At 40.0% G+C, this 25,069-nt stretch overlaps 2 protein-coding genes across 5 annotated transcripts in view; one reads left to right on the plus strand and one right to left on the minus strand.

The window, feature by feature from the left end:
- The window catches only part of LOC105265094 (uncharacterized), a 25,159-nt gene extending 19,506 nt beyond the window's left edge, over positions 1-5,653 (plus strand). For both annotated transcript variants that reach the window (XM_011302395.1, XM_011302396.1), the window contains exons 3-5: positions 966-3,266; positions 5,084-5,204; positions 5,349-5,653. In XM_011302395.1, coding sequence (XP_011300697.1) covers positions 966-3,266; positions 5,084-5,204; positions 5,349-5,382 — 2,456 coding nt within the window. In that variant the 3' untranslated portion in view covers positions 5,383-5,653. The remainder of the gene's footprint in view (positions 1-965; positions 3,267-5,083; positions 5,205-5,348) is intronic.
- Positions 5,654-5,656: 3 nt separating this feature from the next.
- On the minus strand, positions 5,657-24,942 carry LOC105265095 (pro-interleukin-16). 3 transcript variants are annotated; one of them, XM_011302398.1, is made up of 5 exons: positions 24,453-24,942; positions 9,735-9,853; positions 6,524-8,377; positions 6,235-6,433; positions 5,657-5,825 (listed from the first exon to the last, which is right to left on the minus strand). In XM_011302398.1, exons 2-5 carry the CDS (start codon positions 9,850-9,852, stop codon positions 5,777-5,779), a joined length of 2,220 nt encoding a protein of 739 aa, XP_011300700.1. In that variant the 5' UTR covers position 9,853; positions 24,453-24,942; the 3' UTR covers positions 5,657-5,776. The 3 variants fall into 3 exon arrangements, with proteins under 3 accessions (XP_011300700.1, XP_011300699.1, XP_011300701.1); XM_011302397.1 differs by lacking the exon at positions 24,453-24,942 and adding an exon at positions 22,430-23,263; XM_011302399.1 differs by lacking the exons at positions 9,735-9,853; positions 24,453-24,942 and adding an exon at positions 8,589-8,786.
- Positions 24,943-25,069: the final 127 nt, after the last annotated feature.

Below are 25,069 nucleotides of genomic sequence, written 5' to 3' on the forward strand. Positions count from 1 at the left end.
CCTCCCCCGCCCCGCTTAATGTTATCTTCGTGAATCAGCGTTAATTAAGCATTCGAATCCACTTACTAAAACGACTTCGTTATTATGCCCGTGATGATGTGAATAATCTTTAAAAGATCCTGAAGAATGACTGCGGTGGCTTGAGATGCTAATCAGCATGCTAATGTGGGCTTTTCGAGAATAAAAGGTAGGGAGGTGAAAAGGAGAAAAGGAGAAAAGGAAAAAAGGAGGAAAGATGAAAGGGGCATAAGGGGAAAAGGAGGAGTGCAAATCTGCACTCTCGGCAGCATGTGAGGAGGGACAAGGTGGTAGCGGTTGTGGTGCATTATCTTTCGTCAAAAAGAAACATGTGTTTTCGATACCTGAATTGGTTGACGATTCATGGAGGAGTATCGGTGCTCCGTTAGCTCGGGATTTCACTGACACCCTGGTGAAAAAAAAAGTTGCCCCAAAAATATCCCAGTTACTCTGATGGACAGTTGTTTCAGTTTCCTCATATGGGCCATCATGTACATGTCGCTGTGAGCTTGGGTTATTATAACTTTCTTGGTTTTTGCTATGCTGACATTGTATGGTACATACCAATGGCTCGTATTAACGTTTACGGAATGACCGAGTGATTATTTTTTTTTTACCACGGTTAGCAATTATTTCCGTAATTCAGGTGAACCTCAATGCAATGAAGAATGTGTTTTACAGTTTGGAGATATTTTTATTATAGGACCGGATAAATAATTGAGGATTTTATTTTCCCTCGTTGGATTGACGAGTTGATGATCTTTTTTATAAGGATTTAATTTTGAAGGGGAATTTTATATTCCAAGTTAATGTTCCAGCCGGAAATAGCAGCTGTAATTTAAACCGACAATCTTGTATTTATTTCTGTTAACACGGCTTTAATATGTTCTACCCTATAAATTTCGTGTGAATTGATCTTTATTGACGTTTTATATCTTATTTTACAGGTTTGAGTGTGTGGGGACGGAGGATGAGCAAAAAAATCGAATCTTTCCGGCGTGCCGGCTCCAGAGAATCCGTCTGCGCATTCGAACGTGAAGACACCGTTAACAACAACAATCACGAGAATAATAATAATAATAATAATAATAGTGATAAAAGTCCGGATAATCGTAAAAATGACGGTAAATTGTTGTCGAGACGATCGCCATCGCCGTTCAAATCATTCTTCATCCGAATGGGTTCAACCGGAATGTTGAACTCGACTAAAGCCATGAGGCGATCCTCCAATTGTGATGATAGACTCAAAACAGCTGATAAGAAGACATTATTAAGGAGCTGCAGTACATCCCAATTGAATACAAGTCCAACCTATGTTAAAGGTGATGATCCCTCGGAGGGGATTGATCTCCAGATTGCTCACAGAAAAGACAAAACAATGTCCTGCGATAATCTAGCAGATAATCACGATGATGATGTATTCGAGGAGGTATCGATGACCTCATCATCGAGAAGATCATCTTCATCGGGTTTTGGTGCTTGTGATTTCAGTGATGCTCGGAACGATTCCTTGAGAAAGTCCAGCAGCTGTGACTTCAAGGAAACAAAGAGATGTAATTTTCCGTATGCATTCTTACGTTCAAAATTATCAGTTTTACCGGAGGAGAGAAATGGTGCCGTCCAGACGAAGGAGGATCGTCTCTTCAAAGCGACTTCTGAGGAGCATTTTCCGGTTTTAAAAATTGATGAGTCCTTCGACGGTACAACGACCCTGGGTAGACGACGGAGTAAACATACGAGCGGAGATAATCCCCAGACACCGAGATTCAGCAGGAATTCGTACGCTGAGTACAGGGGTAGGGCCTCGAGTAACCTCGGAAAATGTGAGCCAGACAGGTACAGTCTCAATCCGAGTAACCTAGAGCGAATGGAGGACACGTTTAAACGAGAGGATAGATGCTACAGTCCATTCATACGTCCATCAAGAGGTGTCCATCCAACCCTAACCGAATCAAGTACCGAGTCCTCTGATTACACTTGCATCGATAATTATCGATTATCCGAGGCGTTCTCCCTAGGGGCAGAGTTGGATGTCATAGCGACATTGAGAAATCATCGGCGCAACTCAGCGCCATGTCCTGAGCAAAGGCTCTCGTCTCATTATGTGAGTTCTAATGAGTCGGGGTATGATTCGGATGGAGCGGGCAGGGGGGAGTCAACGACAACATTCGAGAACGAGATTAGCTCCAAGTGTGCTGATAGCTCTGACACGAGTAGTGTTATCGATTCAGAGCTTGAGAAGCCGATGAGGAGCTCGACACCCAGTGAGTGCCGCGAGGTGACGAGTAATCTCAGTGTTAAGACGATTAAGCCCAGATGTATGTCTGACATGAATGAGGGAATTGATGGCCTCAGGTGGCATCAGAGCACATCTGGAAGACTACTCCCCAGTATTCACCAAGGCTCGTACGATGACACACCGTCAAATCGATTATCATTGTGCTCCGATCGCCTCGAGGGCATCAAGGTAGAGTCACAGGTGGATCGTACACCGCCTCATCGTGTCAGGCTGCAGCAGGATAAAAGAAGATTTCTCAGTGACATTATTCACCCTCCGAGGAGGGTTAGAAGGTGTCGGGTGGTGCAGTTGGCTAGGATGGATGGTAGAGACAGTCTGGGGATCAGATTGGCGCAGCACAATGCGGGGGATATTAAATATATTGTCGTGCAGCTCGAGAATGACGGAATTGCACATAGAGATGGTAGACTGCGCCTCGGCGATGAAATCGTCGAAGTAGAAGGAAAAGAACTGCGCACACTCAAAACCCTCGAGGAAGTGCAGGAATTCCTTAAGTCGTTTACGAGTAATAAGGTGCGACTGACTACGGCCTACGAGGAAACCGTACCCGAGGGATACACAGAGACACCAGTTATCTCGAAGGGGTTCGAGCATCTCGAGAATGCCAGGAATCTATCAAATGCATCGCAGATGGATAATCAGAGGCAGTGCGATGCATCGGATGATAGAATAGAGGAGGATAAACAGCTCGATGGAGTGGAGAGAAAACGGCCGAATTATCTTCCATTAACGTGTATTGCCAAGAGTCGAAAAGATCCTGTTGAACCAACGCCGGATGCTGATCAGTACTTGATGAGACACGTTGCGAGGTTCGAGAAAGGCATTGGAAAGCCAAGTCTCGGGTTCAGCGTTGTTGGAGGCAGGGACAGCCCGAGGGGTGAGATGGGAATCTTTGTGAGGCGAGTGTTTCCTGGGGGACAGGCTGACTCTTCCAAGGCCCTTCTTCAAGGTAAAAAAATATTAAGAAAATAAATTAATAAAACCGATACTTTAAAACCATTGTTGTGTTATATTACAGTAGAATGCCGTTATAGTCACACCTGTCATCAGTTTCCGTTTTCATGTATCTGTCGGTTCCCCGACTTTTCTACCTCGGGACTATACATGTAAACAATCCAAAATTGTTTCGTCCACTGATGAATCAAATTCCGGGCAAAATAAAGCCGAAATATAGATTTCCCTCATATTAGAATTTGCCTATGAAAAAATGGAGTGGGGGTTTCCAAATTCGCTTCCCCTACAGCTTTATGCATGCGACTATACCGAGAGTCTACTGTAATTTTTTCCATTGATTCATGAAAAAACATATCTCACTTTGTGGAAAATTCAAATAGATCCTACATGCGTATAAAAAATTTCCAATCGCGAGATTATAAAATTTCAAAATGATTACTGATAAAATGGTAAATTCATACGTAAGTCGTACAACGGTTAATAGAGCACGGCGGAAAAAATTCTTGTAACGTGACTAACTGGAAAACTGTAGAAATAGAATTAAATAGACACCGGAGACACGACAAACTTACTGATAGAGTAAACTGACAACTCCCGACTATAGAATTACACGTTTCTAGCGGTAGAAATAGTCAATCATCTGCTCTAAGGAGATTTCTTACTTCACTATTGCATTATTGGCACGCGATGGATTACTGTTCCAAGGTGTCTTCCGCATTGAGAAGTAGATGGACTGATCAATGGAGGGAAACGAAGAATGGGGAAAGCGGTGCAAATAAAAGATGAATTGCTCATGAAAAGGAGGAGTGAGGAGGGGGGGGGGGGTGAGAGGAGCTGAATAAATGAGTGAAACGGTTCTCAATTTTATTCGTGGGTATCTCTATATTTTACAAAAGGGTTGAGTGAAAATCCAGGCACGTAACGTTCGCGTATTCACACTCAAACACTCAGTTGAACATATCCAGAATCGTTAATCCGAGACATGGGGGGGAACGAGACAAGCATAAACATTTTTGGCTGATTCACTTTATTTCATGGGCCTCGTTTTTTCCTACCTCTCACCATGTTTTACGGTGTAAAACAGATCTTTCCAGTTCACCAACACTGACTTATTTGTGGAGGGTATGAAATGCATACTGATCAGTAATACGGTCTTTGCCTCATTGACCTCTTACAAGGCCCCCTTTTACCCCTTCTGGGGGTTTTATTTATTTATTTATCTTTATGTTCACGTTTTATTTATTTTTGTTTTATCTCTGGACGAGAGACGAGACCTCTGTCCGTTGGCTCAGAGCCTGGAAAAGTCGTTTTTTGCCATGATGGGAGAGTTGATGCGGTCAGTTTCGTGTTTCAACCGTCAACGGGCATCGTGTTTTTACGACGGTTTTGCGAATAAACCGAGAGCAGTTTCCTCGTGCCTCGGAGCCTGGATGCTTCTGAAACGGGCGCTCGTTGGGCAAGTACCCAACGATAAGAGCTACCTAGAAACGTACAGTGCAGGGACCCGTTGAGTATCCCAAGACCCTTGCAAACATCTTATGAAAGATACCAAAGAGAAGGGGGGAGTGTGCGTACGGTATCGGTTCTTTTTCTCTTGTCTCCTTTTTACCTACTCAGTTAATTTTTTTTTCTCCCTCTTTTTTATTACATCACCGAGACATTCATGGATCACAGGGTACATATTTGTCGGGTAGATTTAATGGGTAACGTAAATATTTGGGTGAGGGGATACGCTTGGGGACTAATTTGATACGAATATCTTGTCTAGAAATTTTATGGAATTACTCAGGACGGTGCTTGTTATGCTTTCAGGAGATGAAATTCTCTGTCTCAATGGTAAACAATTGCGGGGGTGTACGCATCAGGAAGTTATTGAGCTGTTCAAGGCTGTCAGGGAGGGAGTTGTGGAGCTGGAAATCGCTAGGAGGCATAGGTATGTTTTTTTGGTGCTTGAGGAGTTGCTTTTAGAGGAATTAGTGATTATTCAGTGGAAAGACAATGTTTTGTGGAGACATTGACAGAGTTTACGGGAAGCGGCTGATGAATTATCCACTAATTGTATTTCTTCATTTTCTAGGTATCCAAAGACTACATTGAAGTCAGCGCCTTAGTAGCAAAGCCTCGACAATACGAGAAGAAACACCCACCGAAAATGCTGACAACTTTTAGACTCTAGTCTCATTAAAAATGGATCTTCATACTTGTTGCATTTAATTTATTTCGTCCATAAGTTTTGTTTCATATTGTTCTCATTTTATGGTTCTTTTTTTAACTTATTCTGTAAGATTTTATAAAAAAAAAAACATTTTAAGCGAGATCACTATATCGCAGCTTTCAATAATAGTTCCAGACAAATCATAAATAAATAATTGTAATTTTGTAGAATTCCAGTGATTCTCTATAATATATTTCACATTAAATAACATCTCCGAGGATCTCGGCAAATTTACAATATTTACAATTTTGCAATAACTTTCTTCATTCCCGTAATTTTTAATAATTGAATTAAGAGTCGACTAAGAGAAGATCCGCACAGGATTTGGCCTTGGTGATTCTGTAACAAAGACAAATCATTAGAATTCATGAGATTGTCATGAGCATGCCATAGAAAACGAGACTTGATGAGTCACAAAAAAGTTCCTCAGTCTACTCATGTTAAATCGATAATTAAGAAAAATATTAAATTAGAAACATCTCGGTTTTAGTGGCTCCTGAATTGTTTATGGAATTTGTTGGGAAAATTTATTCAGAGACTTATTCCTGGAATTCTTCTCGAAATTGAAGGAAATATCCTGTCTTATCCCTCTCCACTGTCCCTCATCTAACTTTGTATGGAGTTGTTGAGTAATTTGAATGAAATTCAGAAATTCCCATCTTTTCTAATTTTATAGAGAATGTCCATTATCTGAGAGCACTCACTATCGCATCTTCCCTTGAGATAAACCCATAAAACCAAATCTTACTGAGCATCCCGTTGCTTGACTCTCCTACACAAATGGAGTGCAAGTGGACCACTTTTGATGCTGCGAAACAGTTGCACAGCCTCGCGATGCGTGAGATCGTGAGAAACCTGTCCATTGACCGCCAGAATTTCATCGCCCGCTCGTAATCGTCCATCCTCAGCAGCTTGGCCACCGGGCAATACTGACTTAATGAAGATGCCTGCAAAAATAATCACAACAAATTCTTAAAATCCCATCGAACACGAAAAACAACCGAGATAAATAGAAAAAAAAAAACCCAAAAACGTACCGATGCTGCCTTTGGGGCTGTCCCTTCCCCCGACAATGGTAAAACCAAGGGATTTTTTACCAGGACCTTTTTCAAAGACAACCGTGTGAAACGAAGATACAGAGCTGCGTGGTCTTCGTGGAAGAGTGCAAAAATTCGAGACCACTTGTGTTCCTTCAATTGAATTGCTCTTCTCGGAAGAGATGGAGCGATTCGATTCACTCTTTCTCTCCCGATGATGCCTGGAGTGATGTTTTCTGAAGTGAGACTTCGGGGAGCTTGCGTTCTCTAGAATAATTCCCTGGCCGTGCTCCATACTGACATTCTCATAATCAACACTGCTCTCCTTCAACCTCTTGATAGGTTCGACGCTCGTGTACCTGGATATGACGATGTCCACTTCACCGGGAGCATTTCCACTGCCAAGAACTTTTCTGGCTTCCCCCATGTCCAGCCCCCTCAGCCTCTTTCCATTGACTATGAGAATCTCATCCCCTATTTTCAGGGTTCCCTCCTTATCTGCCAGCCCATTGGGCACCACGTGAGCCACTAGGTAGCCCGGACTGCTATCCACTGTTTTTGCTATGAAAATACCGAGGGACTGATCGACAGTCTCCCTGGGCAGCTTCACTACCATATTCTCAGTTGTGTAGGATCTGGACGTCACCACGGACAATTGTTTGCTTCTCTTGTCCTCCTTGATTCTCGTTTGTTCACCTGAAGTGCCGTGACGCTCGATAACTTCATCATTAGTCGCCTGGTTGAGAGAACCCAGGGGATTCTTTTCAATTCCCAAGCTCGCATTGTGCATTATCATTCTCGTGTGATGCTTAGATAAATCAGTGCTCGATTTTCTAACTAGCGACGTCCCCAGATCTGGACTGAAATCAGTGATGGATGACGATGGCTTTCTCGGTGGTAGCTGTGGGGGTAAATCACTGATCATGCTCGTGATCAGGCCAGAAGCACCACTGCTGCATCTATCGTCGAGGAGTGAACTCGTTGCCGAGCCATTATCGAGAATACCAGAGTCATTATCATCCTGATCTTGATCTTCAAAGAGTGGATTTGTACGTAGCTCGTCGAGACCTGGTAGAGTACCGTACGAGAAACTACGTAGTCTGCGTTTATCTCTGTCTTTTCCATCGCGTCTGTAGATTTTCGCTATTAATCTGTTGGTAGATGACTTGAGGTAACGATCCTGCATCGCGCGGAACTTAGCTGCTAGGCAGCTCGATGGTGTTACACTGTCAAATTGAGAACCCTCAGATCCCTCAAGATGGGGCTCGGTTTCGTCTGTCTCCAACGAGTCTAATGTACGTTCACACGCTTTTAAGGGACTTTGGAGTACGTGAAAACTTTTTCTCACTTTTGGTATCTCGGACTGCTCGTTGGACCAGCAGGACTTCTGTGAGGTCGAGGAACCACCAAAGCCCAGGAAGCTAAATCTCTCATCAGTATTCTTGCGGGCTGACACTCGTGTGTGCGACTTGGATCTTCTTTTTCTCTTTGCCTGGGTTTTTTCCTCCTCTGTTATTTTCTTCAGATCAATCTCACACACCGATCTCCTGAAGTCACTCCTCATCAGGTTGCGCTTGTCGAGATCGCACATCGATCGAAAGTGAGACCTTTCATCTTCCTCAAAGTCATCATCCGGCAATTTGTCCTTGAAGAAACTGAGCCTGGTATTCTTGACCCTGTCCAACAGTGGATTTCTCTTCTCGCATGATCTCCTGCGTTCCTCTTGGATTTTCTTCTTATCCTTTTTGCTTGGGCACTTCTCCGTTGTCACCTGTGACGTTTGCACGTTGTAGCAGTTTCTCTCGGACTCGGAGCCCGAGGACTTCCTACGTGACCACCGCACTGGAGACATGTCTGTAACAAGAATCAATAATCAGTAATAATCAGTTGCGATGAAAAATTTTAGTGGAATGTAATGTCGGGAATTGTGGTCTATGGAATTGTTATAGCAGTTATCGATGACGAAACCCTTCTGCTCATTCAAGTATGAAAATATCGAGCAATCAGAGCGGCGAACCGTAACTTATACCGAATCTGAGGCAAACGCGAAGAGAATGATTCTTACACTTGAGAAATCCCATCCTCGTTGGCAAGACTTCCGCGTTTATTCTCTTGGCCAGAATTAACAGTGAATATCTGTGGATTTTTTTATTTTCACTATTTAACGAGATTCTATCTTTTGTCTTATATTCTCAATTGACGAAGAGGTCCGTACGCTGAAGACACACGCGAGCAAATGAAAAAATATGTCCAACGACAGACGGTCGACGATACCATGAGCTACACTGAGACCTGCACCGTGTGGTTTCCGTGGAGCATGACGCACATTTATACATACAATCTTCTCATGAGGCGCTTTTACGCACCGTAAAGTCACTCGCAGGATGTTGGACTCAAGCAGGACATCCCGTACGATTCTCATTCTTTGCGTTATGTAGTGCACTCAGTTGAGGAGAATATCGTAGTCATGAATGACGAGGATTCTTTTATTTTTCAATGCGTGTCGAACGAATCGGGGGAATTGAAATAGTGCAGAGGCATCCCCTGTCAGTGGACTTTGAATCGAATTTCGATTCCCAGGGGTGAATGATGACATTTGGAAACTTGAGATGCCATTTATAGGATAGCGTTCAACTGGTGTCTGTGACGAGATATGCCTGTGAGATGCACTAAACTGCTCTTACAATTTGCATACTGGGAAAGTTGATGGATACTGGCTGATTTTCTAATGAATTTTTTTCAGACAGATTTATTTCAACGGTATCACTTGACAAGTTGTTAAAGTGAAAGGCAAAACCCTGAGTTATTGAAAAATATGTTCGACTTGGTTTCAATCTGGGAGACTAACTTTGAAGATAAAATGGAATAACGAATGATCCATTCATGCTGCATAAATAAGTATTAAAGTCTGGGTTACATGTTCTTTTGCATGAGAGTGACTTGAAATTACGAGAAATATGAGTGGAATGAATATATCTGATTTGAATTTCCTTTTGGGTTTGAATTTTCGTTTGAAATTTATTCAACAATGTCGTCATTTATTACGATTGTTTTGCTTCAGAATGTTTATCCGTTGCTGACTCATCATGTCTTTCGCGCTTATAGCTCTAAAAACCGCAATTATGTGGGCAGAAATTCAGATAAATAAATATGCAGAAATGTTGAGTCGAAGGGAAAGTATCTAAATTTAGATGATGATTGTGTCTCTCACCTCTTGTTTCGGTGGTTCCATGGATGTGAAGCGATTCACCCTCGATGTCATCATCGCCACGCAATGGACTCAAACTGAGTAATCTTGGTGCCTCGGCGTTGCCCTTAAACCAACGCATCCTGAAATGAATGAATCAAACAAAACAATCATTCTCAACTTCCCTTTCGTTCTGCATTTCGCTTTTTTTTTCTTTCTTTCTTTCTTGAGTTAATTGACTTCCATACGATTCACGTAACACTCCTCTTCCTGGTTATTTCCGAGCTCTCAGCGTGGAAATCAAGGCCAGTGCATTGAGAAGTCTCTCCCTTTCTTCTGTTAGTCTTATCGCATTACATTTATTCGAGGGAATGATTCAATATAAATTATACCAATCAATTTATCGAAAGTTCAATGTGATTTTAATGTAATTTTCTCATTCACCACATGATAATTCTTCATTGAATTTCTCTCTACACGTAAAAGTCGGATTTATTAATGAGTCTAATTGTTTCAATAACTAAACCGCCAATTGTTAAAAGTTGAATGTAAATTCCCGACTAGGTGTAGAAATGATTAAATTGATTAAATCATTAATAACATCATCGGTAAGGTATATTTTTGCATTCCATTACATAATAAACGTTGTTATTTCATGAACTCCCGAGAAAAATATGGTAAAACCTGACGTGTCAGGTGAAATAAGGATTAAATACCAGATAGTTTGGTTTATGGGCATTTTTTGCATAGTTTTTCTGAGTTCCTACGCATTCAGGAGACCACTCAATGATTAATGAGATCAGTTTTAACACTTGAGTACTGACTTAAACAAGCCTCGGTAAAAAATCGTGGGAAAAATATAAATCAATGGAACTCACGCCCCTAATTATATCCTGAAGAGCCCGAGAATTACCTCTTTCATTTGTCCAATTGTAAATTATTACGATGGGCGGCAACGGTTACACTGATGTAAGTGAGATATAAAGGGAAGGTGTATCGACATTTTTGGGTTACTTTCACCGCTGCAAATAAAGTGTGCCAGACACACTGGGCCGGATTATTCCACGGTCTCCACGTTTTCACTTTTCATCAATTATCCATTTTTTACTCGCTACAGCCGGTGTTTTAAATGAATTCAAGCATCGAGGAATGCCTGATCGAGGATAAAATACCGATGGGTAAGAGACGTATGGGAATATGGGATGGCGTAAAAGTTCATGGTCGATCGATACTCGATTCCCTCGCAGGCATGAAACATTTTTTTCATAATTTATCGCTGACAGCCCAGGCGGAGATATTCGTTATTTTTCAAATACCTGGACAGTCTCGATTTTATCGCAGCTTCAGTATTGTTTCAATTGAATACGGGAGGTAGATCTGTTTCTTCCTCATTGTAATTAATCTCGGATTTGGTTGAATTTTTCAATTCTTATACTGAATTCATCAACTGAAGAAATTCTATTTAAATGGAAAAACTGAAATTGGCAAAGGCCAATTAGAGAAAAAAATTTGAACATTACACAATGCCAGGGTGAATTTAACTACAATTTATTCAGCGTGCATTGTAAAATTGATGAAAGGTTGCAAGCCCATGAAAATATAAATAGCATATTGACGAAATACCAATTATTGCACCAACCGCTAATTCTGCGAATATTATGCTAAAAATATAATTAGCGCTGAAATGAGTATTTTTTTGCTTTGAGCCAGTTGAGTTTCCAGTTATTTCCAGTTCCTCCGCAGTCACAAATTTTTTACCGGTCAATGTCTCATATCCGCTCCGAGTCTAAACAATGGGAACAGGTGTTCGGTTCACTCCAACAGAGCAAACTCCGAACGGATCCAAATGAACTAATAAATGAGCCGGGGAAATAAATGGCTGTGAATAAGCCGAGAGGAGCTTGACCTCACCTTGCGACATCAGAGGTATAAAAAAATCTCATGAGCTCTACGTCTTATGGATTTCAACATGTCCCAGAGGTTTGTGAGTGTGTAATTTATCCCTCTCTATCCCCCTCTAGTGTTAATCACTCTGAGCATGGAATTTGAAGAGAAGTACGTGAAGTGTTATATGCCCAGGGGCAGTCATTACGTTCGGTTGTACCTACATCCACACACTCGGGGAAAAAAGCGATAGACAAAAGATAAAAGATAAAAGTGGAGAAGAGGAAAAATTGGCAGAATTTCCCCTCGCCATAACACACTGAAGCCATTTGGAATTGAAACTACGTAGAACTTTCACCGGGCTGCCATTAACACGAGGTACTGCACACATCTAAACCGATTTTGACAACTTTCACTGGATTAAACGAGTCCATCGAGACATTAAACCATTCCAATTCATTCCCACCATTCTCCAATCACTCTGTTGGTCAATTACTCTCGAAACTTCCATTAAAAAACGTACAATTTTCAATTACATCACATTTGCGAGAATTCCATCTTCGTTTTGTTACCGATAAATCAACTAATTTCTTTGAAATTACTGCGAATAGTGAAACATCAATTAAATTTTTTCAAACATCAGTTACTCTATTTTTATTCAATTCTATAGAAAGTGCAATTGTATGAATGATTTTATGAATGATTTCATCTGAAATTGTCGATTTCATCGATTGGCCACGTACTGAATTCAGCGTGTAGATTTTAATGCCAGACTCGATTTCTAAGAGGCAATAGTCGTTAGCCACGAAAATTACCGTGGGAGAAGAGATTAATGTCAATTCCAGGCGATCCTCTCGTGAATTTCCACAGCGAGAAAAAAGAAATAAGAGGATAAGAACAGATGGAGAATGCCTTGGACATCTATTGCGCAAAGGGAAAATAACCGCCAGTTACTTTATTCATACCAGAGTAACAATAAGAAATACTCTGAATACCGTTGAACCTAATTCAAAGGGGAGTAAAAATGCGAGATCAAAGTGAAGGTACAGAGTCACCTGAATGTTGGCTCTACTTTCAGTGGTTTTCTCAGAAAAATAAAGTATAGCGGCAATAATTTTTAATTAGAATGATAAACTATGTGATTCAATTCTTTTTTTTTTATCGGAATCATTGGCAATATTACTGAGAATTTCTTTGGGGCTATGGAATCCAAGGACATCACTTTAATTGGAAACGGGGATGATGCTAACTGTGAATACATTGTCTCGAATAATCTCTTGGTTTCTCAGAATAGCTTGAAAGTCCAGTTGTAGATGAAGTCCCTCGTTATTTCGTTCACTCGAACAGCGAAATCATAATGATTTCACAGAGAAAGAAATACAAATTTGCCATTTTTTCTTCTTTGCCCTGAATTAGGATAAACAGATGAAATTAGCGGCCGAGTGAATCATAAAATTTACTTCCTCATTGATAATGGTATTTAATTAATAAATATTCCCTTTCACTTTCTCCTCTATTCAATAATCATTTCCTAATAGTCCTCCTCGAAGATTGGTGTCAACATTATCAACTTTATTTATCCGTTTTAATCGTGTATTATAGCAAGAGCATTACAGGTGACTTTTTCAAACGCCGCGATGATATCCTCCGACATCCATTGCTCCAGGAGGATATTTTGCACTTCATACGAACAGAAACCCAGCAAACTCAGCTAACGAGTCTCTCATTATTATAATCTTTCTCTTATGAAGTCATCCGGCAGTTTAAACCTGAACTCAGGCAGATGTGAGCGCTCCAGGAAATTTTTAGAATGAAAATTTCACGCAGCAGAAATAGTTTGAGTGGTAATCACACAATCAAGTGGGAAACCAACTATCATAATTAGAATGGCAATCATTAATTTTCAAGTTATTTGCAATAAATTCGTTTATTTTTTTGTCGATATTCTATTTTTGAGGGATAATTCGTGCGCCATGAGCGGCGAGATTCACATCGAGTTGTGCCTTTGGTGCAGAGGAAAGACGACACGCGAACATATAGAGACCGGATCAGCTAGTTAAAGCGATATGGCTGTGCCTCACTGCGGGAGCAAAAGTAAACCCTTTCCACCCGTGTGGTTTATTAAAAGTTGGAGAAAATACACGTGGGGCAATTAACGTCGGAATTCCGTAGTTGCCTTTGCCGTTTCGTTACAGTGTCTCTGTATTTATGCATTCGGCAATATTCACGTGATAGTCTGTTTCTCTTGCACACGTGAGTACCAAGTGGTGACAAATCGTGTGGCGCTCACCAGTTCGTCATTTTGCCTCTGATGCATTCCAGTGTAAAAGAGAATTTATCTGCTATTTCACCGCAAGCCTTTTCAAGGACTTCTGAGGGTATTATAATTTTAGATTTTTAGGTTTTTTTCTTTTGCTATCTCGGGATTGCTCTGCTTTGTTCTGTGGGAATGGGGGTTTTCGCCAGGGGTTCTGATTGATCAAGTGATTGATGATGTCGGGGATTGATAATTCAATCATAAGGTTCCAACAAAGTATGAGCCATTACCTGCAAGGTAAGTGGTAAAAATTTAATATTTGCCTCACTCTCCAAAATTTGGAGGAGTTGAAATATCTAATCAGCGACAGTTCTTTTAGAAAATTAATTCCTAACTTTCAAGCAGCAACGGCAGATTTTTGCAATTTTCCAACCGATTCGGAATTTTTCAGAGTAGAAATTCGAAGAAAGTTTTGAGTCAGTGCAATGATCTGCGATGGCAAGAGAGTTTCTCTCACGTTAAGTCAATCCACACATCATTGTTCCCCTTTAACTCTACTTAAAAGAACGTTTCTTCGACCCCATCTCTCTGGAGCCATATTTGCGGAACCTGCACAGACGATGGAAAAACTAGTGATACGAGATATTTACTGGTTATCTGAGAAAACTTGGGAAACCTAGGACAACCGGAGACTGGTGAAGTGTCCCATTTAATCGATGATCGTTCGAGCATGAGTCAGTGAGGGAAAAGAGTGTGGAATCCAGTGCCCCCGGGAAGTTGACATATTTTGTCCGCAACAAATAAATATAAGTAAATAAATAACCGGCTGCAATAAGAGCCTAATGACTTTGAAAATTCCATGGATATCAATGGGTCACCGTGGTTACCGAAAAGTGTGAACATTTGGTAAGAGTAAACTAACGAAAAGTTTCTCAGGATGGCACTGTCTTGGGGTCAATGTCCTTGACTCTCGATCGATTCCTCGTTTCTCTCGATACCTAGGCTCGATAAGGGCTTCGCAGGTGCACAGTGAGCAAGATCTACACTTTATTTATTTGAAAGGAAAAATTAAACGCTTCCTCTTTGAAATTGCACCTTCGTACATTTTACACTCAACTCCGAGCCGCGATAAATCGATGGAAAATATTCAATTGGAAAAATAATAGAGCTCATGAGAATAAAGGTTTGTGCACCGGAAAATTTACTGGAACAGTGGAATTTCACTTTATTCAATGGTAAATTTGAAAATATATCCGACTACTCAGCTGAACTTTAGTGAGATTTTAATCCAGGATGTAAATCAGGCGATTTTCTTGGGCTTCACACGAATGTCTGAAAGTTCAAGGGAACAATTACGTCGCATTCCAACCAGACTCGGATTTTTTTTTTAACCGATTCCACTTTACATATAATCCTCGGTGGCTTTTTATCCGCTACGGAAACTTTATATAACAGTCAAACGAACTTTCAAATAGTTATCATAACTAGCATGGGATTGATTTCGTCATCTATCCCCATCAATCTTCATTTAAAAATCTGGTATGATATAATTACACTTGCAATCAAGATTTTACAATGTGGGCTCATACCAAACCACTGGCTTCGTATAGGTTATAACGGCAAAACCAGAGATCCATTGGACAACGGTACCACGAAGATCATCTATCTTGATATAAATTCACCACAAACTAATTTTCAAATTTTACCTACCACTTGAAAAATAGTCCAACCGTTCCGTGATCCAATCCCTAAATCGATTTTGTTCATCCTAGATCAATCTTTTATATAATAATAACAATTAAAAATTATACAAGTTACCCGCAGAAGACCGTTAGATTGCGATGAAAAAATCTCATACTTAATCAAAAAAATTTCTACCTAAGGGTAATTTATTTACTGGGCCCAGTCCACCTAAACAGAATGACCCAGACGATGAAAGCCTACTGTTGATTGATTGACAGGGAAATGATTCCCCTAGACTGTCTGAAAAGAGGATTGACGAAGAGAAATGGGAAGGCAGTGGTAATTTTTAGTGTAGATGCGACCCCTGGTACAGGTAGCTGATGCCCCATTGGCTCCAACATCACACGCGCACACAAAAATATTACAGTATATGTTTCAAAGCGTACTATCAAGGTCATGGCTATCTTTTTATTTTTCCAGAGGCATTTGATGAGCTACATGCCAGGCATTCCATAGGCAGAAGAGCCATGTAACTATGCTCCTGGCGTTGAGGTCTTCTGCACATTGAAAAGCCCCCATAGGAGATAAACCGTCCCAGGTGGCTGTAACGCCTTTTCCCCTCGCATAGTACATTCACTTGAGAGATTTAATACTCGTGTGCGTGCATAAAGGACGCTAACTCAAGGACGTTATCCCTTCGCCTGGAAATGTATATATAGCTCGGCTGGACCCTGAAACAATATGACCGTCGGCCATCGTGAATTACCCCAGTGCCAGCGCCTTCTCTCTCAAAAAATATATTTCACCGAAGGATTGGACGATTGTGGTATACTCTTGATGGCAAGAAAATATCTCTATAGAACGCACTATTCCAAGGAAGTCAAACCACTATTTTCTATTTACGAAAATTTTTTCGTCTCTATACTTAGGAGAATTGATCATTTATTTAGAATTGTTAAGTATTTCACAGTTCTTTAACTTGATATTTTGAAAGTGATTCGGAAATTGTGCAGAGCTAGCAGGCGACAGGAACGATTTTTTAAAGAACTTCAAAAAATATATATCCATATCCCCTCCTCATCAGGGCAAATTCCAAATTTATCAGTGATTTCTTCTGAGGACGAATTTTTATTGGAGTCATTCCTCTCTTATCTATTCATGTTGAGATGGTGATGACTAGATGAATAGAAGTGGAGCAATTTTACGGGATTGAGTTGAGACGACAATTCGAGTGATTCTTATCTCAATTGACGTCTTAATCTTATCTTCTAGTTGTCGTCGGGAATTGATGGGCAGTTGATGACATTCGAATGGATCAGAAGTGGCTAGCGTTGTTCTTCACTCTAAATAACTCAAGTTTCACATTATCTGTTCCATTGTATGCTCGTTGTTAATGGCCTCATTTGGAGAACATGGGAGTAATCTATTAGTTTGAAAATAAATCAGGATACCGTTACATTTTGATTTTTATGGATGAGTAACGAATGGGAATTTTTAATTTACCGAATCGAATGAGTAGTTCAATAATGTAAAAAATGCACAGCGCTCCGTTACTGAAGGGATTTTTATGGAGGCATTTTCTTTGATTTGTGGGAGTGACTAATACGTAGAGATTGGTTTTCATCGGTTGGTTATTTTTCTATTTCAGATAACATTACAAAAACCAGTGATCTCTAGACTGACTCGATTGTGAAAGGATTAAGGATTAATGTCACTTCATTGTGGAGTTTTACTATTTACAGATACGATATTGTTATAGCGATATTATTGAGATTTGTTAAAATGCGATTGCAATCCATCCTTCGTGAAATACTGTATTCATTTCAAGATTCAACAGTATTGAGTTTTTTGTATAGAGCAATAATTAATATGCGAATAACAGCCTCATTCTTTTAATTCTTCACAAAACAAAATAATAAATTCACGCAAAAAACAATTATTGTTAGTATTTCGAAAAACACATCTTGTTATACAAATAGAATAAAAAAATATATGGAATTAGCGCCTATTGTGGATATGTTTATTAAAACATTTTTCACTAATTACATCACGCCAAATGGGTAATTGAATTTAGAATTTGTGCAATGGATTAATTACGTGCAGAGTGTGATTTCTTGACGCAAATGTGTGTAGAATTATTGAGTTCATGGCTGACCAAGAAATGGTGGATAATATCTACAAAAAAGTGTGGATTTTGATGTTTTTTATAACTCAAGGTTTCACGCCGATTAGAGCAGAGTTCCTCGAGCTCCCAGATGACACCGGAAGTCCAATGAACGATCGCGTGTGCAGATAACAATCACGATCAGCTCTTTCAGAATATCGGCCATTTTGTGGAGATTCTTAGCTAGGCTTTAGATAGCAGTGTTATTCTCGGGTTTCTGGTCTAACCACTTCAGGCCTCGACGTATAATCGAGACGCGGGAGACAGTGGTTTTTTTTTTCCTCCATTCTCCTTCAGTATTTCTTTTTCCCATCGTGGAAATTTGCGGCGACTCAGGCTCTCTTGGTCAAGCAGTCTTACATCACAAGTGTGACCAGCCCCGGGGCCGTTTTTCTTACGCGGTTGTGCCAGGTGTATCACCAATACGGAAGATGTCGACTGATGACGATAAATCTGAGACTATTCTATTACGATTATTATCACTCGACGTGAACTTCTCACAGCGGAACTTCAATTATTGAACTAACTAGCCGTAACCCCGAGTGCCGTGGGACCACGGGTGATGCTAACCGGAAATGTTTCTCTTTTATTACATCATGGAGATTAAAATACAATAATGAAGCTAATCAATATCTCATGCAAATACGAATATATATCAAGTGTTTCAACTGACGAGAAAAGTTTTCCTTTTATTCGTTCTTCATGTGACTGATTAGAAAAAAAAATTATGTATATAATTGCATTTTTTTATTTTTATATATTATATATGTTCCATATTACATTCGAATATATATAATATATTCACTTGAATAAATATATTTTGAAAAATCTGAAAGTTTTTTTTTGGAAATAAATGAATTATCAATATTTATCCGCCAGACGGTTTTTCGCACGTCAGGAAAATCCTCAATTATTCATAAAAATCCGAATAAATATTCAATATAAATTTCAAATGAATGGAATGTGTGTCGTAGAAATGATTGTAAATGACTCCGGTGCTTATTCCGCGAAAGCCGCGAGGCAATCGAGGTCAGTCCACGCCCGATTGCTCTCGCTCAAGTATTTCCTACTAACATCGATCTACACCTCTTCCTGGAGCCCATATCATCGTACAACCTTACTCGTTACCTCGACAGCTGTATGACTATTTAAGGTCGAAATGACCCAGACGAGATATCTCCACCAACAAGGACAAGGACGGATGCGTATTGCGAATACAAAGTACTTCGCCCTTTACTTTTTCGCAATATCCCGACAAGGGTTACACTGGTGGCATTGTATCCCGGTCAATGTCCGGGAGTTAACGATAAACATACCTGTTCATCATTTTTATTTTTATTTTTCGATGTTTTTTCCGTACCTTTTCACCGTGTGTGCCTCCATATGCCACCGCAGTTTCATGACACCGCGTGGTTAACCATTTGAGCGGTTGAAACGTGTGTTGCTTTGACACTGTTAAAAACCCATCGAGGCGTATCGAACCCCAGGGGAAGACGTATGTCACACATGTTTTTATCTCGTATCCCAGAAAAATGTACAACTGACACTCACGTAATTCTTGTTGTCAATTTTTCACCTTTTTATTCATTGATAAACCGGATTATTTACAATCCTTTAATTATTTTGTAATGGCGTTTGGTATACTAGTTGCTCGCTCCATTCGGACTTTCACTCCACGCGCTACTTAAACTTCAACAATAATTCCATGTTTTTCGTTTTACCTTCGTTTCTGCCGTCTCTCTCTTTCTCTCTCTCTTCTGCCCGCAGCTCCTCCGATGGTTTATTTGCGGGAACATAATAATATCTTACTCACAGATTGTATTCGATATTTGTATTGGAACCTAGGCATGGAGACAAAAAACCCTTCGGGGCGTGTTCTACACGGGCTGGCAATAATTGTGGAATCCGGGCGTAACGCTGACCGATCGACCGTCTTCGGGAGGTTCGGTATCACGATGTAGATACTTTCACTCTGCCGTGGATTAAAAAATACGAGAGTTGTCCGATCGGTGGAGATGTAGATGCATCATGTGATCTATGTTTCCACCGTTTCTTCATTGATTTCCAGTTTGAAAACTCCCAATTTTCGAGAAAATTACATAAATTATGGAGAAATTATTGACTTTGGTGACTTTGGTAGAGCAAGGGTTATTAACATGAGATTCTAGATTTCCTACAGTGGCCCAGTTTATTTTTCAGGCTGAATCGTAGAGTAATACTTGGTGGAAGTCCACCGTTATGCCAACTCGATTCGTCTAATACGAGTAATGATCGACCCAGTGGTCAGGGAGTGTTTCGAGAAACACGGTAAAAACACTAGGTTTTTTTTTTAAGGAAAACACGTGGAACCCCTTGACCTCGGTCTTGAATTAAATCTATTGGCGTGACTGAAAGGTCATTTCGAGCCTACGCAAGTCTATGCAACATAAAAGGCATTCAGAGGTGCACACACGGAGAGAAATTTTTAATAAAATTTGCCTTGACGCTTACCGGAGTGGAAATTATGTCAAGCGAGCCTGAGGTTTCATCAAAACTTGATATGGCAGTGGTCAGTGTCAACTGATCAGGCAGAACTTGATAAGACCTTTGACCAATATCTCCAATATACATCGTATAAGCAAAACAGTTCACTCAATAATAATAACGCGATAGTCTAGTGGTTAGGGCATAGGATTAGTACTCGTAAGGTCCCCGATTCGATCCCGAGTATTGAATGAGGTAATATAATGTGAAAAAATGATTAACTTTTTATTTCAAATTCATTATCATTGATGAATATCTTTAATTTCGGTTATCAAGGACTAATCCGTCTTAATCTTGATCAAACCCTGATTCGGCATGCCTGATCAAATCCGGATCGAGTCAAGGCGTTACATGCCTGGTCAAGTCCTGACCAAGTGTTAGGATCAGTACCTGAGCCCACATCAAGTAGAACTTGATCCGAACTTGATCTAGACCTGAGTTAATTTTCCACTCGGATGGTAATCGTGCAGCGTAGTGGCAATTCACGAATTTATCCCGCAATAAATCTGTGTAAAGATTTCATAACGTTAAAAATTGAGGCAATAATCAATCGATTTTACAGATTTTTGAAAAATCATCCATTTTGTTTTATTAAAAAAATCAATCAGAAGGTGTTTTTTTCGACGAAGATAAGTTGTTCTCGAATAATAAACTCTTAAAATCAACAATAAATTTTCCACATCAATAGTAGTATTTGTTTCCTGGATTTTGCCCCTGTGGATGTTTTATTTCGGATACTCTTGATGAGTGCAGAAAGCCTTATCAGGAAGGATGAACACTGAAGAGAATGGCACGAAGTGTCTTATCGCTGTTATCTCTGGGGCGATGGGAGGAGAAATGACGAAACCAGATGTTTGTTCTTGGGATATTCCCATACACACGCGCCTCTGTGTTTATCGGAGGCTGCGCGATTGTTTAGCGACTTACGTATAACGTGTTATTTCTCCTCTTCATTATCTTCGGTGACTTGGGATTTTTCTTTCTCTCGAGTATGAGTAATATGTGGAGGTAATGCACCGAGGGTATGCTGCATTACTGGCAGTTAGCGAGTGCAGCAATGAGGATAATGAGGGGATGGGTCCACAGCATTGAAAAGAGAGAGGGAATGTCCACTTGGTGGCAACGTACGTGATAATAGTGACAATCAATGAATAATGCTGAGAAAGTCCTATGGAAAATTTCACCTCACCTTTCCATCAACGAATAATTTTCGCTAAACTTCTCCTATTTTTTAATGATTTTCATGGTTAAATCACCCGAAGTTATTGGAGAAATTGTTGATAAAATTATGTCTACCAATGGAATTGATTAAAATCAAACAAATTGAGGGGAGATAACAATTCGGAAAGCGATTCCCCACAGAGTTTTTAGATTTTATCCTCCATGAGGAGTCGAAAAAGAAATTTTTACGAGAATTTTGTTGCTCAAAATTTCTCTTGAGGGTAAAAATTCGAAATTGTAATGGCCCCTCATCACGGGAGTATTAAACGATCTTCCAAAATTTAACGAGACTCCGTTCAATCACAGCATGTACAAATTTTCACAAACCCATGAATCTCGGAACCCGGGAAAAAACAACGATATGATTTATGTGCATGCAACAATATGCCTGAAAAAGTGTACTCATTCGATCTGGTATTCCGAAGGAGAGAAAAAAGAGTTTTTTAAGGAGGCCCGACCTCAAATTTGGATGTGTAAATTTTATCACCTCCGTTGTAAGACCTTCCGGATTTAATGTCACTGTTATTAAACTCTGTGAAGTCGCACTGTAACAGAGCATTGTATCATCTGTTTCTAATTATTAATTATGATTGCACATTGTTCCCGTGATTTCCCTTTTGTGGGATTACGTGTGATGCATGATCCACTGGAGTTTAAAAGATGATACCGAAAGAACAAGAGGGGAGAGTAAGAAAATAAGAGCATGAATAAAGACAAAAAGAGGAAAGAGAGAATGGGATTATAAGGCGGATTGGGAGGGAAGGGAAGTTGTCTGAAGCCCAGCAATTGACTGGATGAAGAATAGTCTGCTTGCTTCGGTTATATTATACCATTTTTTCTTCCCATGCACAAATTACATTGTGCCTTTCTTGATCGTCTGACGATCAATTAAACGTGATATAATGATTAATCCTCCTCAACATTCAACTAAACACACAACAATGCGTGAACAAATTTTCAACGAAAATCCACCAATTAAACACTCACCTGACACCTGAATTTATGATGTCAACGAATCGACGTCATGTTTATTCGTATTGGATTCCGTCGCTGGTAGCTCAGTGAAGCTGTACAATTGTACAATTGTACTCTTTATCGTCGTCAGTTTAATCCTCAACCGTTTACTTGCTGCCAGACTTGTTACTATTTTTTATCGGTGTTTTGCTTGTTTTGCACGGTCCATACACTTTTGTCGATTTAAAAAAATCAGGTGATGAGAAAATTGGGTGAGTTTGGAGAAAAACACTGAGTCGATGTGCGGTTGGAGCGAAGGTACCTCAACGACTGAATGTCTCTCCAACCTTTCCACCGGTGCAACTCCCTCTTCCCCCTGACCGCTCCGCCGTTCACCGCTCCAACGGGGGACCCGATTTCGTCTTCCCCCCGGCCTCCACCCGCACAATCTTCACGAGCGTTTTAAAAAGTTTTAAAAGAGCACAAGCGAGAGGGTACTGCCGAGCTGACACTGAAAAACTCACTCGAGTTTTTTATTACACCTTTTCGCAGTCTTCTTCTGGGTTGAAAAATACTACTGGTACGTAAAATCGCTCAATTAAGCCATAACCGTAAATATTTTAGGAGGAGAGCTTGAGCTTTGAGTCATTAAAAGCCTTCTTTTCCGGAAATCTCTAACGGTACAGTGAGTGGGGAACCATAAATTTTGGGTTTAAATCATGGGTGGATGATATCGAATAAGAAGTCACTGTCCAAGTGATTTGAAGGATCGTTTCGTTGGTGATAATTTCAGTTATCATTTCGAGGGATAGTTGCTTCAGGTTTTCAGGGTTACTCATTATTAATACAATTTCCGCCCTGTTTTGAGGTTTTTTCGGGCCTGGAAATAGACTGCAATGATAAGAAATTTTAGGAAAAGGGTGGATTTTTTTCCGCTGAATGTGTTTTGTGAAAAATCTTAATACAACACTGGATAAATGTAAGCAATGTAAATTTTATAAAACTGTATGAATTGGATGGAATCAAATTGAATTGCACCTCACAATATTGGAAATTCCCCCGCGCTCTCACGAAAATAAAACCAAATTCGCTGGAGTCTGTAATCAAACTCTTGAAGACGAAATTTTCAAGACAATATATTTTTCTAAAATTATTGAATACAAAGTGGTCAACGAGATTGTCTCAGATGAGTTACGTTTCACTGTTAGCATTACGAACAACTTCTTTTGGCTACGAAAAGTCGGGGTGTAATTTCGTGCTTTATGGTCGTGGGCTAATAAAAATTTATCGCTACTTTTTCATCTTTTGGTTATTCCTTTTTTTTTCGTTTTCACGGTATTCGTATGCTGTAAGTGAAGTACAGCAAGGAGATAGCGGCTGTTGTAGAGATATGAAGCTGAAGAAGAGGTGGGGTCGGCATATCGAATCACGATTGTCTCGCTTTGGTCGATGCACATTGTAATGCGCCACTCTCGATTCCTCTGTCATTTCAGCTGGTGGACGAGAGAATTAAGCCACTCGCGCGTCCATTTATTCATGAGACAAATGCCCTTGAGAGTTTAGATACGGGAACACTCGATTTCGCAAATCGACATCGTGAATGTCTAAACCTTCAACTCTGTTAAACTTGAAAATTTGTTGAAAAATTATGGGTCCTTGACAATTCGATGAGCGAATAATTTTTATAGATATTTCTCACGCAATGTCGGAATTTTTTCGAGCGTAATGAGATTTTCAAATATTCAGCCGAAGCCAACAGAAAAAATCAGAAATTTGATGGAATTGTCGGAGTGCCTGGAATAGCACGAGGAATATTTTCCATTCGACGATAAAATATTTCAGAATTATAATAAAATTTCTCCGCAATATTCTCCGCATAATAAACATGAATTTCCCGTTCCGTTCGTGTTAACTGTCGATTATTCCCGGGAAAATGGACTGGGTCTGACCGCGATTCGCACCACAGCGCGTGCAGAATTCTTCCGATATTGAAATTTTTAATTGCTGAAGTTCAGGGTTCAACTTCATGCAAAATATACGGAAACGCCTGATTTACCTTCTTCACTGGAATTTTTAATGACGATACCGACGGACAATCGCCAATTTTATCCCTCGGAGAATAATCCACATGTTCTAAGGATTCGAATCTGCGGCAGTTGTAGTAATTTAATTTTCATTCTATCATGAAAAAATGTCCATTTTTATAACAATCATTGCACGAAACAGAATTAATAGCACAGGTAATTGATAGACGAGTTTCAATTCACCAAACAACCGCGAAATAGAATTTCCTCATCCTATTAAACCGAATAACTTTCACACAAAAACATTGGAAACCTCAATAACGATTGCACTTTCAAACAGTTGATATTTACTTCAAACTGCCGTAAGAAGAATTGTGGAGTTTCCGAGAATTCTCCCAAAATAAAAAAATATCGCAGAATAATTTCGTAATTCAAATTGTCCGTTTCTCCAAATTTGGCCACAAAATCTTCTGCAAGAACCAATCTCGAAACCACGAGCAAATTTTTGCTAGTAATTTTATGAAACAAATATTCGTAAAGAACTAGATGAATGATGATCGACCAAAACCTCTTTAAAGCTCCAAATACCGCCATCTGTCGCTAAATTGCGGAAGCCGAGAGTTTAAAACGATCGGGAATTTCGAAGAAA

The sequence above is a fragment of the Fopius arisanus genome, unplaced genomic scaffold (assembly GCF_000806365.1).
Source record: "Fopius arisanus strain USDA-PBARC FA_bdor unplaced genomic scaffold, ASM80636v1 scaffold00027, whole genome shotgun sequence".
Classification (NCBI taxonomy): domain Eukaryota; kingdom Metazoa; phylum Arthropoda; class Insecta; order Hymenoptera; family Braconidae; genus Fopius; species Fopius arisanus.

Excerpts from the sequence above, each read along its gene's own strand:
- LOC105265095 (XM_011302398.1), bottom strand. The coding sequence starts at position 9,852 with ATGCGTTGGTTTAAGGGCAACGCCGAGGCACCAAGATTACTCAGTTTG. Across the intron at positions 6,434-6,523 it reads CAGCCCCAAAGGCAGCATCG|GCATCTTCATTAAGTCAGTA; the intron begins GTACGTTTTTGG and ends TTATTTTTGCAG. Across the intron at positions 5,826-6,234 it reads GTCAAGCAACGGGATGCTCA|AATCACCAAGGCCAAATCCT; the intron begins GTAAGATTTGGT and ends TCTTTGTTACAG.